The 17,446-nt window shown below is 39.4% G+C and overlaps 1 protein-coding gene across 2 annotated transcripts in view; it reads left to right on the plus strand.

Moving 5' to 3' along the window:
- The window catches only part of POLR3B (RNA polymerase III subunit B), a 152,790-nt gene that overhangs the window by 62,817 nt on the left and 72,527 nt on the right, over positions 1–17,446 (plus strand). For both annotated transcript variants that reach the window (XM_072655818.1, XM_072655819.1), the window contains exon 13: positions 13,110–13,271. In XM_072655818.1, the coding sequence (XP_072511919.1) occupies positions 13,110–13,271 (162 nt within the window). The remainder of the gene's footprint in view (positions 1–13,109; positions 13,272–17,446) is intronic.

Genomic DNA, 17,446 nt, shown 5'->3' on the forward strand with positions numbered 1-17,446 from the left:
ACCTCACCTCCCGAGGTCTTCGGCTGGCCACGCTGGATGCACGTATGAGAGAAAGGACGTTCCAGAGTCAAACAGGGGTTGAGCTTTATTACAGGGTTTCGGTTACAAGTGCAGGGGGATCTTCTTTCTTAGGAGGAAGAGGGGGAGATTTCCTAAGGAGGCTAAGCTTAAGGGATTGGAAGTAGAAGTACAAGCGGGGAGAGAGGGGGAGGGGAGAGAGAAAAGAAAAGAAGCGGAGCCCTACTTTTCTCTTTGGCTCCACACGTGCTAAGAGAGTTTTTAGGCTTCCTCAATCCTACTTAATCTTCAGCCACACAGTTTGCATCTCAATACCGTGCTGTTAGGTAACTAGGTGTGCTCCAATCCGGGACGACCTTGAGGGCAGGGAGACTCCACCCATCAGGTATCTCCGGGGGAGAGGTGGAAATACCCGAGCTAGCCGAGCTAGCTCGGTCTGACCTTCTCGAACCCCCGCTGTTCATGGAGGGCCTCGTAAGACTCTAAGATTTAGAAGTCCCACTTTTACCTGCCCGAGACTGTCCACACGGAATTGAGCTTCCAGTCCCAACAGTCCCTTGATGTAGTTTGGGATTTTTAAAAATATAATTAATTATGTTGAGTCTAAGGTTGACTCATCCTTGCATGCCTGATATAAATCTGACTTGATCAGCGACTTTTTTTTTTTTTTTAGAAATTACTGTAGACTTTTGGACAGAATTTTATTTAAACATTTGGATCAGTATAAAAGTAAAGTCTTTGTTTCAGTATTTATTAATAAATTAACAGAAAAACATCTATTAAACCCTTCTTAAGTGCAGAGCACTTTGCTCAGTGCTGGGGTACAAACTGAAAAGTCAGACAACCTCTGTTCTGAGTCAGCTCATAGGAGCCTTCAGTTGCACATCGGTCAGGTGCTACCTTGGTGGGGGCTCCTAGGTGGCAGAGAGGCAAAGCAGGTGTTAATGCATCTTCTCAACAGTCATCTTCTTAATCAAGTCCTATCTGTCTGTTGTGTCACAAAGCCAAGGACCTTGGTGGCAAGAATCTCTCCCCCAGATGTTTAGTCGCTGTGGAGCCTGTAATATCTGCCATATTCAGAATGTGGTGCTGGGTCCCTGCCATGTAGAAGCTTCTATTTTTCTGGACTGAATACAACATGTACATAAGGATAAGATAAGGCGGATCAAGGTCAGAAATTCAAGAAGGTGACCACATCAGAAGAAGTCAAGGATGCTGAGAGGATGTGATGAGGAAGGAGGATGTGTCAGGTATGGAAGGTGAACACCACCCATGTGAAGAGACATGAGATAGGGCCCTGAGTTGAGGAGCGTTTACTCCCCTTTTTTATGTTCACATGAGTTCCAAACACAAGCTAAGAAGTTATTCATTGTGAAATGCCATAAGGCAACAACATCTTTTGTGTTGTTTTAATACATGAATTACAGCCTTGATTTCACTTAGTATGTTCACCTACTTAAGTTCAATATTTTTCACGTAAACCTTGGCCTTATCTCATGTTTGTTTTGCTCAGATAAAGTCATACATTTAACTCACTCGACATGTTAGAACAGGAAGGACCCTGGAACTATGATCAGGAGGACCAGGGGACTGGGGGGCGGGGGAAGGCCTGCTTCTTCTTAGTATCTGTGCTGTGCAGTCATAAGAAAGTCAGTCCTCCAGCCTTACGGCCCTTGTGTCTTTAAACTGGGTGTGGTCACGTTTGCCTGACTTATTTCATAGGGGTACCATTATGGGGCCATGTGAAATAAAGTATGTAAAGTGGTCAGTGTCAGCTGTTATTGTCTTTGGAAGAAGTAGGGAGAAGGGCACTTTTTAGCAAATAGTACAAAGATAGCAGCGCACAACTGTTTGACATGTATTCATGTATGTGTATACATATGGATTATATGACCTGTATAAAATATTGTAGTATCTCTACACATGTGTGATGTATTCCATATGTTATGTAGCCTTTTAACATTAATGTTTTAAAATAATATGGAAAAACATGTGAGCAGTGTTTGTATGCTGTAAAGCATTACAGTGCAAAGAATGCAGGAAGACAGTCACCTCATCTTATTTAAGACCCTTCATTCTTGAACATACACAGAGTTCACAAGTAAGACAAAACTTCCTGCTCCCGTCAGTTATTTTCCATGGCTTTTATCTTTTACTTTGAAAGTTCTTTTAATGGAAACAAAATATGAAGTATGAAGTAGACAGATTCCTAAGGTCACATGGGAAAGCAATCTGATTACCTTAGTTACATTTGATGTCTACATCAAGTAGTTCAATACCTTTAGCCTCAGTGATTACCCACTTAGCAGACAAGTTCACCTTCAGTTTTTCGTTTTGTACTTCTGTAGGCTCTTCATATGCCCTTTAAAAGTGAGACTTTTCCTGGATCTGGTTTCAGCAAACCCTTATGCATGGAGTAATCAGTGCTCAGTGGCTGCTTATGGAATTGGACTGAATTACTGTGTGTCAGATGTACTTTGCTAAGTCAAGTTTTTTTTTCAACATCTCTAAATGTTTAATACTGATTTCAGAAAAAGTAAACTGGAACATTTCATAAATGTACCCTCTCCAGGTTAAGCAGATCTAGTGTAACCTTGAATATGCCAATCAGAAATTAATGAGAAGACAAATATAGTGCCATAAATTCATTTTGTGGCACAAGGAGTGCTTATGGACTTGTCAGTCATGTTAACATTTTTTTTTCCTATTTATCCTTCTCTACCCACATCCTCCAATTTCCTTGAGGATATATCCAGTCTCAACAATCTATGTCAACCATCTCATTCTACATACTTGATTTTTTTGTGTGTGCTTTTTGAAATTCATTTTTAGTTTTCAACATTCATTTCCATAAGATTTTGAGTTCCAAATTTTCTCCCCATCTCTCCCTTCCCTCCATCCCAAGACACCGTGATTGCCGCTTACCCCAATCTGCCGTCCCTTTTATCACACCCCTCCCTTCCCTTATCTCTATCTCCTCTATTTTCTTGTAGGGCAAGATAGATTTCTGTACCCCATTACCTGTATTTCTTATTTCCCAGTTGCATGTAAAAACAATATTTACCACTTTGAGTTCCAGTTTCTCTCTCTTCTTCCTTTCCTACCCACTCTCATTGAGAAGGCAAGCAATTCTATGTAGTTACACAAAAGACTTCCATAAAAGTCATGTTGTGAAAGACTAACTATATTTGCCTCCATTCTATCCTGTTCCCCCATTTATTCTATTGTCTCTTTGACCTTGTCCCTCCCCAAAAGTGTTTACTTCTAATTACCCCCTCCTCCCATTTGCCCTCCCACTATCATCCCCCTACATACCCCACTTACCCCTTGCTCCCCTACTTTCCTGTAGTGTAAGACAGATTTTCATACCAAATTGAGTGTGCATGTTATTCCCTCCTTAAACCAGATATGATGAGAGTAAGCTTCACTTTTTCCCTCTCCCCTCCCCCTTTTTCCACTCTACTGAAAAAGCTTTTTCTTGCCTCTTTTATGAGAGATAATTTGCCCCATTCCATTTTTCCCTTTCTCCTCTCAATGTATCCCTCACCCCTTAATATTATTTTTTAGATATCATCCCTTCCTATTCAACTCACCCTGTGTCCTCAGTCTCTACATTTATAATCCCTCCAGCTACCCAAATACTGAGAAAAGTCTCAAGAGTTACAAATATTGTCTTTCCATGTAGGAATGTAAACAGTTCAACTTTAGTAAGTCCCTTATGATTTGTCTTTCCTGTTTACCTTTTCATGCTTCTCTTGATTCTTGTGTCTGAAAGTCAGATTTTCTATTTAGCTCTGGTCTTTTCATCAAGAATGCTTGAAAGTCCTCTTTCATTAAAATGACCATTTTTTTCTCCTGAAGTATTACACTCAGTTTTACTGGGTAGGTGATCCTTGGTTTTAATCCTACCTCCTTTGACTTCTGGAACATCATAATCCAAGCCCTTTGATCCCTTAATGTAGAAGCTGCTAGATCTTGTGTTATCCTGATTGTATTTCCACAATACTTGAATTGTTTCTTTCTGTCTGATTGCAGTATTTTCTCCTTGACCTGGGAACTCTGGAATTTGGCTACAATATTCCTAGGAGTTTTTCTTTTTGGATGTCTTTCAAGAGGTGACTGGTGAATTCTTTCAATATTTATTTTACCCTCTGGTTCTAGAATATCAGGGCAGTTTTCCTTGATAATTTCATGAAAGATGATGTTTAGGCTCTTTTTTTGATGATGGCTTTTAGGTAGTCATATAATTTTTAAATTGTCTCTCCTGGATCTATTTTCCAGGTCAGTTGTTTTTCCAGTGAGATATTTCTTATTGTCTGCCATTTTTTCTTTGCTTCAGTTTTGTTTTATTTTGATTTTTCATAAGGTATTAGCTTCCATCTGCTCCATTCTGATCTTTAAGGAATTATTTTCTTCAGTGAGCTTTTGCATTTCCTTTTCCATTTGGCCAATTCTGCTTTTTCAGGCATTCTTCTCCTCATTGGCTTTTTGAATCTCTTTTGTCATTTGGGTTGGTCAATTTTTTAAAGTGTTATTTTCTTCAGCATTTTTTTGGGTCTCCTTTAGCAAGGTGTTGACTCATTTTTCATGATTTTCTTGCATCACTCTCATTTCTCTTTCTAATTTTTGCTCAACTTCTCTTACTTGATTTTCAAAATCCTTTTTGAGCTCTTCTATGGCCTGAGACCAATTCTTATTTTTCTTGGCTTTACCACCAAATTCTATAGTCTGATTCTTTTTGCAGTTTTTGCTCATTTCCCCAGCCATTTACTTGACTTTTGAGCTCTTTGTCAAGATAGTTCTCTGCTTCCAATGGGAGTGGGGGCTGTACTGTCAGCCTCTCAATCCCCCCACAGTCTGTGGGTCTACAGCTCCAGAAGCAGTGGCTGCAGCTGCCCCTGCTGCTGCCGTGGCTACTGAGGATTCCTCTACCCTCTCCCCGTCTGCCACCCTGGGGCTGGGGCTAGACTACTCCGCTCTCCTGCACTGGTCCCACAGGCTTTTTCCACTGATCTTCCAATTTATCCTCAGCATTTTGGGGTCCTGAAGTCTGAAAACCACCACAGGTGTGAGAGATTCAGTCTCCCCAACACCTGCTCAGGTCCCCTCTGTGTACTCTGGCCCATGCTGGACTACACCCTGCCCCATGGCATGGCGTGATAAATACTTCCTGGCAATCTTCCAGGCTGTCTTGGGCTGGAGATTTGCTTCACTGTGTCATTCTGTGGGTTCTGCAGCTCCAGAATTTATTTAGAGTTATTTTTTATAGGTATTTGATTAGGCTTGGAGGGAACGTTCTAGAAAGGCTGTGCTGTTACTCCACCATCATCTTGCTAAGTCAAGTTTGTTTCCTCCTCATTGTGGTACTTGTATTATCCTGGGCTCTGGAAGCCTTAGCCCATGGAAGGCAGGCTCAGTCAGCATCTTCCAGGACTGACTGACTGGGAGCCAAAGTGTCAAAGGGGCCTCCCCAGCCAGATTAAAATGTGTTTGGAAAACATTTAACACAATAAATAAAACTACAGTAGAACATAGAGAATCTTTATATGTGGTTTTCTGAGTCAATATACTGCCCTGTAACTTTGGCAGCTCCCTTGTTGGTGAGGAGGAGGAGGAGCTCTTTATTGTTGGGAGAGCTCCTGGGACATCTCCTGGGGCAGAGGGGCTGTGCGAGCTCATCTGCCAACAAGACAGCAGGCCCTTGGGGTGCATGCAGGGAAAGCCAGGGGATACCATTTCTTTTGGCCAGGGTTACCTTACATAAAATGTGGGGGTTAGAAAAGATGCATTCTCTATGAATTAATACATTTCCTGGGTTATGGCAAAAATGTTTCTTTTATCACTGATTATCATATTTAATTTGGTCACCTTGAAGTTTATTGTCTCCATTTTTGATTATGATAACATCCCTGTTGTTTTCCACTGGTTTTCATTTTGTCTTCAGTCTTGCTCCATAGCACTCTTCCTTACAGGCTGTGCCAGTGGTCTGGTCAGGCCTCCCCTTGCTCCAGGGGCAGGTCCATTGGCGAGCTAGTCACGTTGAAGAGAGAGTGGCTCATCACTCAAAGCGACATGCCACATGCTCGATTTTCTAACAAGAGTTACTAATAAAACCATCTACTAACCATTACTAAAACCATCTGCCAATGTCTTCTAGACAGCTGCCATGTCACATTTCTAAGGCATAGCTTTGATCATGTCAGCTACCTGCTTTAGAAACTTCTGTTGTTCCCTGTTGTCTCTAAGATAAAATACAGCCTCCTTCATTTGACCTTTTGTAATCCTTCAGAGTCTAGCTGCAGTCTACCTTGCCAGGCTGATAACCTATTCTTCTCCCACTTAGATCAGCCAGCTTCCTGTTCCATAGATGAGTTTTCACTGTTGTCTCCATGCCTTTGCACAACCTGTCTTAGATACTTTCCCTCATCTTTGCCTCTTGGAACCCCTAGCACCCTTTTAAAGCTTTGCTCAAGTGCCATCCTTTTCCAGAAGCCCTTCCTCCTTCCACTAGTGGTTCCTTTTTCCTCCCTCCATATCTCTGCATTTGTTTTGTGTATATCCTGTGTTGACTTCTTTGGGAACACATTTTCTTCCCTCCATAGAGTATATGCTCCTTGAAGACATACATGCCTCACTCTTTTATTTGAATTCCTGGACTTAGCACCATGTCTCAAATATAAGAAGTACTAAATAAATGCTCATTGATTGATCTTATCTGCACCAGCATAGCAAGTACCTCCTGTCATCAAGTTTTGTATATTTGAAATAATGATAGGAATTTTACTTTTGTACATCTTCATCTCTGTTCTTGATATACTCTTCGGGGGTGGGGTTGTGTCTTAAAAAAAAAAACAAAACTTTGTATCCTTAGTGCCCTGGGTAGTAGCTTTCATGAAGTATTTATTTATTTTGTAAAAAATTACAGTTTTTGACTTGCCATCCTTTGCTGCTGTCTGTTTATTCTTTCTTAGTACGTATCCTCTTGTACAGCAGAAACCAGAAGGCAATGAGTTGTGAATATTTTCAGCCATTGGGATTGTCATTTCAAATAAATCCTTCAGAGTCCCTCGAAAACATTGACTTCACTTTCTCAGCCTTGATCCTTGGTTTGTGTCATTCTCTGTACCTGGAATGCTCTTCCCCACCTCTGCCTGTTAGAATGTTACCTATCACATCAGTCATCTTTTTCCAGATCCTCATGCTGTCAAGACAGTGTGGTTCCATGGAAAGAGCAGAGACTTGAGGATGCCCATCAATTGGGGAGTGACTGAACAAGTTATGGTATATGAATGTAATGGAATCCTGTTGTACTGTAAGAAATGATGAGGAGGCAGACTTCAGAAAAACATGGAAACACTTTATATGAACTGATGCTGAGTGAAGCGAGCAGAACCAGGAGAATATTGTACACAGTAGCAGCCACAGTGCGTGATAACTAACTTTGATAGACCTGGCTCTTCTCAGCAGTGTGAGGACCTAAAACATCCCCAAAGGACTCATGATACAAAATGCCATCCACGTCCAGAGAAAGAGCTATGGAGTCAGAATGCAGAATGAAGCAGACTATTTTCTCTTTTTATGTTTTGCTTGTTTGGTTTTTCTTGTGATTTCTCCCATTCGTTTTAATTCTTGTCTGCAACATTACTAATGTGAAAATGTGTTTAACGAGAAGATATGTGTTTAACACATAAGATTGTGTGCCGTTTTGGAGAGGTAGGGAGATAAAATTAAAAACTTATGCAAGTGATTGTTGAAAATTGAAAACAATAAGTAATAAGTTAACAAAAAAATTAATAAAAAAGAAATTACATTTACAAGTAAAAAGAAAGAGCAGAGGCTTGAGACTGAATCCTTGGAGATGGCTCTTACCACCCATGTGATCCTGGTGGTCATTTAACCCTTGCTGGATTTTTAATTTCCTTCTTTGTACAAAGAGGGAGTTAGATTATATGAACCATAAGGCACTTTTCAGTGCTAAATCTGAGACCTTCTGATGCTGTGAGCACTCCCTCATAGGAACATGGAACACAGACTGTTTAGTCTTTGCCTTGTTCGCAGAAATTTGAGGAGAAAAAAATCACTTTCATCTGGAGGATTAAGGCAAACTGTTGGAAGAAGTAGCATTTTAACTGAGCAAGGAAGGCAAGCATTTCTTTCTAAAAATCTTATTGATATTTTTATGTCACTTTCAGGTCTGAAGCTAGTTCTTTCCTTTCACCTACTTAGCCTTCCCTTAGAAGAAAGAATTTTTGTAGAAGTGGAGGGGAGGGAGAGAACCAGTTCAGGAAACCCAACCAACAAACCAACAGTCTGACCATAGAAGCATTGTTCCTTAGCCTTAGGCCCTTTTGTTTTTTTAAATTTTTTTTCTTAAATACTTATTTGTTTTCAATTTTGTACAGTCACTTCCATAAGTCTTAGTTTTCTCCCCCTCCCTCCCTCTCTGAGATGGCATGCAATCTTATATGGGTTCCACGCATACATTCTTATTAAACACATTTCCACATTACTCATGTTGCATGGAAGAATTAAAACGAATGGGAGAAACCATGAGAAAAACCAAAACGAAACATAGCACAAGAGAAAATTGCCTGCTTCATTCTGTGATCCAATTCCATAGTTCTTTCTCTGGATGTGGATGGCATTTTGCCTCAAGAGTCCATTGAGAATTTTTTAGGTCCTTGTACTGCTGCAAAGGGCTAAGTCTACCAGAAAAAATCCTCGCACACTGTGGTTGTTGCTGTGTACAGAGTTCTCCTGGTTCTGCTCCTTTCACTCAGCATCAGTGCATATACGACCTTCCAGCCCTCTCTGAAGTCTTCCTGTTTGTCATTTCTTACAGCACAATAGTATTCCATTACATTCATATACTTCAGCCATTCCCCAATGGATGAGCATCCCCTTGATTTTCAGTTCTTGGACACCACAAGGAGAGCTGCTATAAATAGACCTTTCCCTTTTCTATGATTTCTGTCCCTTTTCCCAGTAAAGGATGGAGGTGTGTAGAGAATTCTTCTCGGGGGCCAAGATAATCACATGGGATTCCGTTGGGGCCTTTTGTTCTATATTAGTGTATTTATTGTATTTGTTGGTTTTACTTTTAACATCAGATTGCTTTCTGGAATAATTGGACCCATTCTAAATTGTACCAACAATGTACTAGTAAATCTGGCTTTATTTTTTAATAAATATTTTATTTTTTTTCTAATTATACGTAGATATTTTTAATATTCATTTTTTAACAATTTAAGTTCTGAATTCTCTCCCCTCCCCCCTCATTGAGAGGGCAAGCAGTTTGATATAGGTTATAAATGTACAGTCCTGCAAAGTATTTCCATATTAGTCATGCTGTGAAGGAAAAAACAGACCAGAAATACCCCAAGAAAAATAAAGTTTAAAAAAAGGATGCTTCGATCTGTATTCAGACTCCAGTTCTTTTGTTGGAGGAGGATAGCATTTTTCATCATGAGACTTTTGAAAGTGTCTTAGATAATTGTATTGCTGAGAATAGATAAGTCATTCACTGATTATTAGACAGTATTGTTACTGTACACAGTTCTGGTTCTGTTCTGCTCACTTTGCATCAGTTCATGTAAATCTTTCCAGGTTTTTCTGAAACCATCTTGCTAGTCCTTTCTTATAGCATAATAGTATTCCATCACAGTCATATACCACACCTTGTTCAGCCATTCCCCAGGTGATGGGCATATCCTCAATTTTCAATTCTTTACCACCACAAGAGCTGCTATAAATATTTGTGTACATATAAATTCTTTTCCTTTTTGTTTTTTTTAAATCACTCTGGGATACAGACCTAGTATGGTATTGCTGGGTCAAAGGGCATGCATGATTTTATATCCCTTTGGGGATAGTTCCAAATTTCTCTACAGAATGATTGAATGAGTTCATAACTCCACCATTAGTGTCTCAATTTTCCCACATCCTTTCCAACATTTGTAATTTTCCTTTTCTGTCATATTAGCCAATCTGATAGATGTGAGGTTGTTTCAATTTGCATTTTTCTAATTGGTAGTGATTTAGAACATTTTTTTCATATGCCTACAGATAGCTTTGATTTCTTCATCTGAGAACTGCCTATTCATATCCTTTGACCATTTATCAGTTGGAGAATGACTTGTATTCTTATAAATTTGACTCAGTTCTCTATATATTTGAGAAATGAGGCCTTTATCAGAGAAACTTGCTGTAAAAAATTTTCTTTCCTCAGTTTACTGCTTTTCTTCTCATCTTGGCTTTACTGATTTTGTTTGTACAAAGTCTTTTTAATTTAATCAAAATTATCCATTTTACATCTTGTAATACTCTTTTGTTTGTTTATAAATTCTTCCCTTATCCATAGATTTGACAGGTAAACTAGTCCATACTCCCCTAATTGGCTTATCACCCTTTATGTTGAAATCACATACTGATTTTGAACTTATCTTGATATGCTGTGTAAAATGTTGGTCTATAGCTAATTTCTGCCTTCTTTCCAGTTTTCCCAGCTGTTTTTGTAAAATAATTCATTCTTGTACCAAAGATCTTCATTTTTATCAAACACTAGGTTCCTCTTGTGTACCTAATCTATTCCACTGATCTACCACTCTTTCTCTTGGCCAGTACTAAGTTATTTTGATTATCACCTCGTCACACAGTTTTAGATCTGCTGCTGCCAAGCCAACTTCCTTCACATCATTTTCATTGATTCCTTTGATATTCTTGACCTTTTGTTCTTCCAGATGAATTTTGTAATGATTTTTTTCCTAGAGCTATAAATAATTTTTGGCAATTGATTGATATGGTGCTGAATAAATTAATTTAGGTGGAATCTTATCTTTATTATATTGCTTCAGCCTACCCAAGCGCAACTAACATTTTTCCAGTTACTTATATCTGACTTTATTTGTGGGAAGAATATTTTGTAATTGCATTCGTATAGTTACTGAGTTTGTCTTGGCAGGTAGATTTCCAAATATTTTATGCGGTCTACACTTATTTTAAATATGATTTCTCTGTCTCTTGCTGCTGGACTTTGTTGGTAGCATACAGAAATGCTAATGATTTATATGCGTTTATTTTATGTCCTGCAACTTTGCTAATGTTGTTAATTATTTTAACTAGTTTTTTAGTTCTGTAGGGTTCTCTTAAGTATACTGTCATATCATCTGCAAAGAGTAATAGTTTTGTTTCCTCATTGCCTATTCTAATTTCTTCAATTTCTTTTTATTCCCTTATTGCTACAGCTCACATTTCTAATACAGTAGTGACTAATAGTGGTGATAATGGCATCCTTGCTTTACCTCGTGATCTTATTGGAAAGGCTTCTAGCTTATCCCCATTTTGATAAGGCTTTCTGATGGTTTTAGATAGATACTACTTATCATTTTAAGGAAAACACCATTAATTTCTATGCTTTCTAGTGTTTTTAATAGGAATGAGTGTTGTATTTTATCAAAGCTTTTTTTGCATCTATTGAGATAATCATATGATTTCTGTTGGCTTTTGGTATTGATATGGTCAGTCCTGCTAATTGTTTTCCTAACATTGAACCCGCCCTGCATTCCTGATATAAATCCCGCCTGGTCATAGTGTATGATCTTGTGACGTAGTGCTGTAATCTCCTTGCTAATATTTTATTTTAAGTCTTTGCATCAGTATTCATTAGGGAAATCGGTCTGTAGTTTTCTTTCCATTTTGGCTCTTCCTGTTTTTGGTATTAGCAGCATATGTGTCATAAAAGTAGTTTGGTAGGACTCCACCTTTGCCTGTTTTTTCAAATAGTATTGGGATTAATTGTTCTTTAAATGTTGATAGAATTCATTTGCAAATCCATCTGAACCTCGTGATTTTTTCTTAGGGAGCTCATTGATGCCTTTTAATGCCTCCTAATAGTTGTTTTAATTTCCTCTTCGTAGGTCATGAATTCACTCTTTTCATTTTTGATATCGGCGATTTGGTTTTCTTCTCTTTTAAAAAATCAAATTAACCAATGCTTTACCTGTTTCATTGTGTTTTTTTTAATATAAAACTATCTTATAGTTTTATTTATTAATTCAGTGTTTCTCTTTTAGTTTTATAGTTTCTCCTTTGATTTTCAGGATTTCCAATTTAGTGTTTAATTGAAGATTTTTAATTTGTTCTTTTTCTAGTTTTTAGTTGATTGCCCAGTCCACTCTTTCTTCTATTTTTTTGATGTGAGCATTTAGAGATATAAATTTTCCCGTCAGTACTGTTTTGGTTGCATCCCATAAATTTTGGTATATTGTCTCGTTGACATTCACTTCAATAAAATTATTGTTTCTGTGATTTGTTCTTTGACTTGTTCATTCTTTAGGATTTGATTATTTAGTTTCCAATTAATTTTTAGTCTGTGTTTCCACAAACCCTTATTGATGTAATTTCATTGCATCATGGTCTGAAAAGGATGTATTTAATGTTTCTGCTTTCCTGCATTTGAGAGTGAGGTTTTTCTAGCCTGATACATGGTCAATTTTTGTGAGAAAAAGGTATATTCCTTTCTATTCCCAATTCAGTTTTCTCCAGAGGACTATCATATCTAACTTTTCTAAAATTCTTTCATTTTCTTAACTTTTCATTATTTTTTTAAAGTTGAGGTCCCCTCTTAGTATAGTTTTGTTGTCTGTTTCCTCCTCTAACTCAACTTACCTTTCTCTTTAAGAATTTGGGTGCTGTGCCACTTGGTGTCTGTGTGTTTTATATTGATACTACTTTATTATCTATGGTACTTTTTTTTGCAAAACGTAGTTTTCTTGATTATCTTATTAAATATTATTATTAAAAGATTGGCTCTATTTTTGTTTTTGCTTTGTCCGAGATCATGATTGTTACCCAAGCTTTTTTTTTTTACTTCAGCTGAAGCATAATAGATTCTGCTCCAGCCCTTTACCTTTACTCTGTGCATGTCTCTCTGTGTTTCTTGTAAACAACATATTGTGGGATTCTGTTTTTTAGTCCACTTTTATCTGCTGCCATTTTTTGCCTGAATTCATCCCATTCACATTCACTGTATGGGAGAACAAAAAAAAATGTTTTTAAAAAGGTATTTTCTGTTTTTGTGCTTTTATTTGCAGCTTCTCTCTCTTCTCTTTGAAGACTTATTCAAAAAATTTAATTCTGAAATGAAGAAGATTGCTGACCAAGTGATCCCCAAACAGAGGGCTGCCCAGTTTGATGTGGTGAAACACATGCGCCAAGATCAGATCACCAATGGCATGGTGAACGCCATCTCCACTGTAAGTAGCCATTTGACCTTAGCTGGAAGCTTGTTACTGTGCTTGGTGGTTTTTTTCATTTTTCTTTCAGAAGAATGAAATGTACAGTTGATCTTTTCACTGGAATTCTTTCACTTTTCTGTTTTTAAGAGTAAATCAGCATTCTAGAAGTTATTAAGAATTTTCTTCTATTTTGAAAGGAAACAAATATTTTTATTTTGTCTCTTGCTTTTGCCATAAATAACGCCCTTCTTCTTCTCTTCTCTTAGTGACACTCTTTTGGGGAGCGTTAACATAAAACTGAGATAGCATCAACTCATTTAAGTCTATTGATTGTACAGCTGTTGTCCAAAACAATGTAACTTCCATTTTACTGCAGGTGGAAGGTCTTTAGCTGCTGTGTCCATTTGTGAGTTCAGCCTGTGGCGGCTGCCGTGTTTAGGAGCATTCCTTCCATTCAGAAGGCTTTATCACAGATGTTTTCTGTCTTAAAAAAAATGTAGAAGTTTATCAGTTAAAACTTAGTTAACTTTTCGTACACCTCACATAAAATTAGCTTTACAGATAAGATTTTACTACCACTGACAAGGCACACTATGATATCTCACCTTGGTTCCTTTAATAATGAGAGAGTCAAGAGCAGACTTGTTGGCCCAAGACAGGAAATCCCCTGTGGTTGTAGTCCTTACAATGAGATCCCTGTCCAGCCTTCTGTGAGTTGGGCCAGGTGAAGCCTTGGTCTATGACACATCAGCCTGCTCCATGGTTCAGGTCTAAGGACTGACAGAAGACTGAGAAAGAACTCATGACATCTCCATAACTCCTTTCAGCAGACTTCAAACTAACCAGGGAAAGGAAGAAAAAGAAAATTTTCTGGAGCAGGTTCTTCATGGAATCATAGCTGGTGGTAAATTAAACCAGTAGTGGAATTTTTGGTTTTGTTGCTTTTTAAAAATGTCTAGCAGCCTTTTTTTTTTTTTTTTTTAGGAAATCCGTAAGAGACAGTAACATAAATTCTTCCTAAATGAACCCTTCCCTTTGATTGACCTGCAGTCAGTCAGTAAGCTCCCACTACGTACAAGGCATTGGGAATACAAAGACCGACAAGAAAACTCTGCCCTCTGGGAGCTGAAGTCCTACCCATGCAATCAGAGCAAAGAGCAGCTTTGGGAAACCACCTGCTCAGATATATTCAGAGAAAAGTCTTTGGACTCACTCTTGGTTTCTCCTCTGCCATTTCTGGACTGCCCACTGCAGCGCACTAGAACAGTCACCCACATATCCTTCTATGGCGATCTTAGCTCTCGCACCCTATCCCCTCTTGGTTTGTGCCAGACATTTCTCCTATCTTTAATTCCCATTTCTGAGGCCTTCTGCCAATGACCAGGGACCTGAAAGGGTGAATGAGAGGAACATGCTGTAGCAGGCAGCCCCTGGGGAGTCCTCGTGATCGTGTTTCATATTCTTTAAATGTTGTTTTTCTGAGATTCATGTAATCCTGAAAAAAGTCCATTATAGCTTTCTGTTTCCCCTGCCTGGTACCAGACATGCTTTCTTGAACCTAGGCTTCTTTCTTCAATTTTTACAATTTTGGCAGTTACATACTGGTACATATATTTATATATTTGTGGGTAAAAAAAGAATCATCACTGTCTCTTGGTTTCTTAGTGGTATATGTTTGTTATAATGATTGCCTTATACTAAACTTTATGAAAGGATTCCCAAAACAGGTTGCAATGTTCAGTTCAAACTATCTTGAAAGGATCAATCTACTAGTGGGGTTTTTTCCCTTTGTTGTTGTTAAGTCATTTTCAGTTGTGTCCAACTCTCTGGGACCTCATTTGGAGCTTTCTTGGCAAAGATACTGGAGTGATTTGTCATTTCTTTTTTAGCTCATTTTACAGATGAGGGACTGAGGCAAATACGGTTAAATGACTTGCCCAGGGTCACACAGCTAGGCAGTGTCTGAGGCCAGATTTGAACTCATAAAGATGAGTCTTCCTGACTCAAGACCTTACACTCTATCCACGAAGCCACCTAGCTGCCCTTTTTCCCTCTGCTATCACTGCTAGTTTTTCCTCCTTGTTTAGTTTCGCTTTATGTTTAAAGACTAAATTCCTTATCTCTTTCAGGTTGGAAGTGCAGGAGTGTTTCAGACACACAATTCCACTGTTTGACCCATATGCCCCTCTTTAGGTAACCTCTTGGTAGTTCCCTGCCTCTCCCTGTTCTTAGGAGCTCCCCATATTAATGTTCAACCTGATGAGCATCACCCCTGCAGCTCAGCTCTCCTAAGCCCAGGAAATCCACCAGCCTTCTCCTGCCTAGTAGCAGGGGTTACAAGCATATGCCAACATACCCAGTTTAGTTTTTCTCTTTAAACTGAGAGAACTCAGTATGTCAGCCACTTCTTTTAAGACAGCGATTTTCATCTCATTTTTGCAGTTTTATTTCAGTTACTATGCAAGCAGTTTTAAAAATCTGCCCTTAATCTTTGAAAGTATTTTCCTTAGGAAGACAATGTACCCATTTTTGGAGATGAAGTAAATTCAGCGTTCAAAATGAATTTTATATGAGTATGTTGTCAGAAAGTTCTGAATGCCAGAATAGCCATGGAGCATATGTAAATGCTTGAAGACTCACAAAGATTTAATTCTTGGATTCCTCAAAGCCTCCATGAATAAGTCCGCAGCTCTTTCTTATCCCACATAACAAATACAAGCTCATTTTTCTGCTCTTGCAAAGCATCCCTAAGACCCGTTTTTGCTGTCGTTTCACTGGGACATCTGCAGGGCTTAGCACCTTAGTCATAGCTGTTTCTGCTCTAGAGCCACGGGAAAAATCATCTCTTTTTGGAGAGTTGCCAGACCTCCGAAGAACATGTTTAGATCCAGTGTGGTCCAGTGCAAAGAGTTTGGGATTCAGAATCAGAGAAGAGTGACTCAGATTCCAACTCTGCTGCCTCTTCCATCTTGGGCACACACTTTCCCTTTTGGGACCCCAGGGTCCTCATCTGTAAAATGAGGAGGTTTAATGGTCCACAGGGTCCCCCCTTGGCTCTAAATGCCTGATCCTCCTATCCATGCCCATTTCATGCCATTCACAAGTGGTACCTCTTACCAGGAATGCAGTTTGAAGCTGAGGACTGCATTTTTGGCCAGTACAGTCACAAAATCACAGAATTAGAGAGGTTCAGGTAGCCATTTCAGCCCATACTGAAAGGAATCCTTACTCTCATGTTCCCAACAAATGGACATCCAGCCTCTGCGATTTCGGGCAAAAGGGAACCAACCCACCACCTCCTGAGATAAGCCCTTCTGCTCTTGACAGTTTGAGCTGTTAGCAAGCTTTTCTTGACACCTTGCCTAAAAGGCAGCCCCCCTATTTCCACCCCCTCCACCTCCCAGCTTTGTTGCTTGGTCTGCCTTCTGAAGCCAAATAGAGAGCATCTCACTTTTGGTGGATTGATTTTCCACAGGACAGCCTTTCAGTCATGTGAAGATGGCTGTTGCGCTCAGACCCAAGGTTCCCATGACCTCACTCTGCCCAGTCCTTTTAACTGGGCCTCATGGGCCTTGGACTTTGGTCATCCTGAGTGCCTTCCTCCGAACCTTCTCGGGCCTATCAGTGTCCTTGTTACACTGTCGTGCCCCACACTGAACACAGTTTGCCAGGCAAGGTACAGCGGGACTGTTACCACCCTAGTCCTGGCAGCTGTGCGTTCCTCACTGCTGCCCACGATTGCCTCGCCTCTCCTGACAGTCACTTCACCTATCAGGCTTGTGGCGCGCTAACCTTCCCCTAAACTGATGCCAAGCCATTTCTCCCCTCTTGTACGGGTGAGGCTGGGGGCTTTTTGGGGAGAAATACCCAAGTGTGAAACTTGGCATTTATTGTCCCCTGTGGTATTTCATTTCATTCTCAGCTCTGCTCTCTACTGGGTCATATTTTCCTCTTGGTTTTTGTGTCCTCTGCCAGTTTGATGAGCATGCCGTCTATGCCTTTTTCTGATTCACTGGTAAGAATGTTACAGTGCAAGTACAGGGCCAAGCACAGATTCTAAGGGTGCACCTGTGGAGCCTGCCTGCATATTGACTGAATCACCAGTCATTGAATTAGTTCTGGATTTGTCTCATTGCATTATTATCTGTTCCATGTGTTGCTAGCTTCTCTCCAAGAATAGGAGCTACTTTATA

This window comes from Notamacropus eugenii, chromosome 3, assembly GCF_028372415.1.
Source record: "Notamacropus eugenii isolate mMacEug1 chromosome 3, mMacEug1.pri_v2, whole genome shotgun sequence".
In the NCBI taxonomy this organism is placed as follows: Eukaryota; Metazoa; Chordata; class Mammalia; order Diprotodontia; family Macropodidae; genus Notamacropus; species Notamacropus eugenii.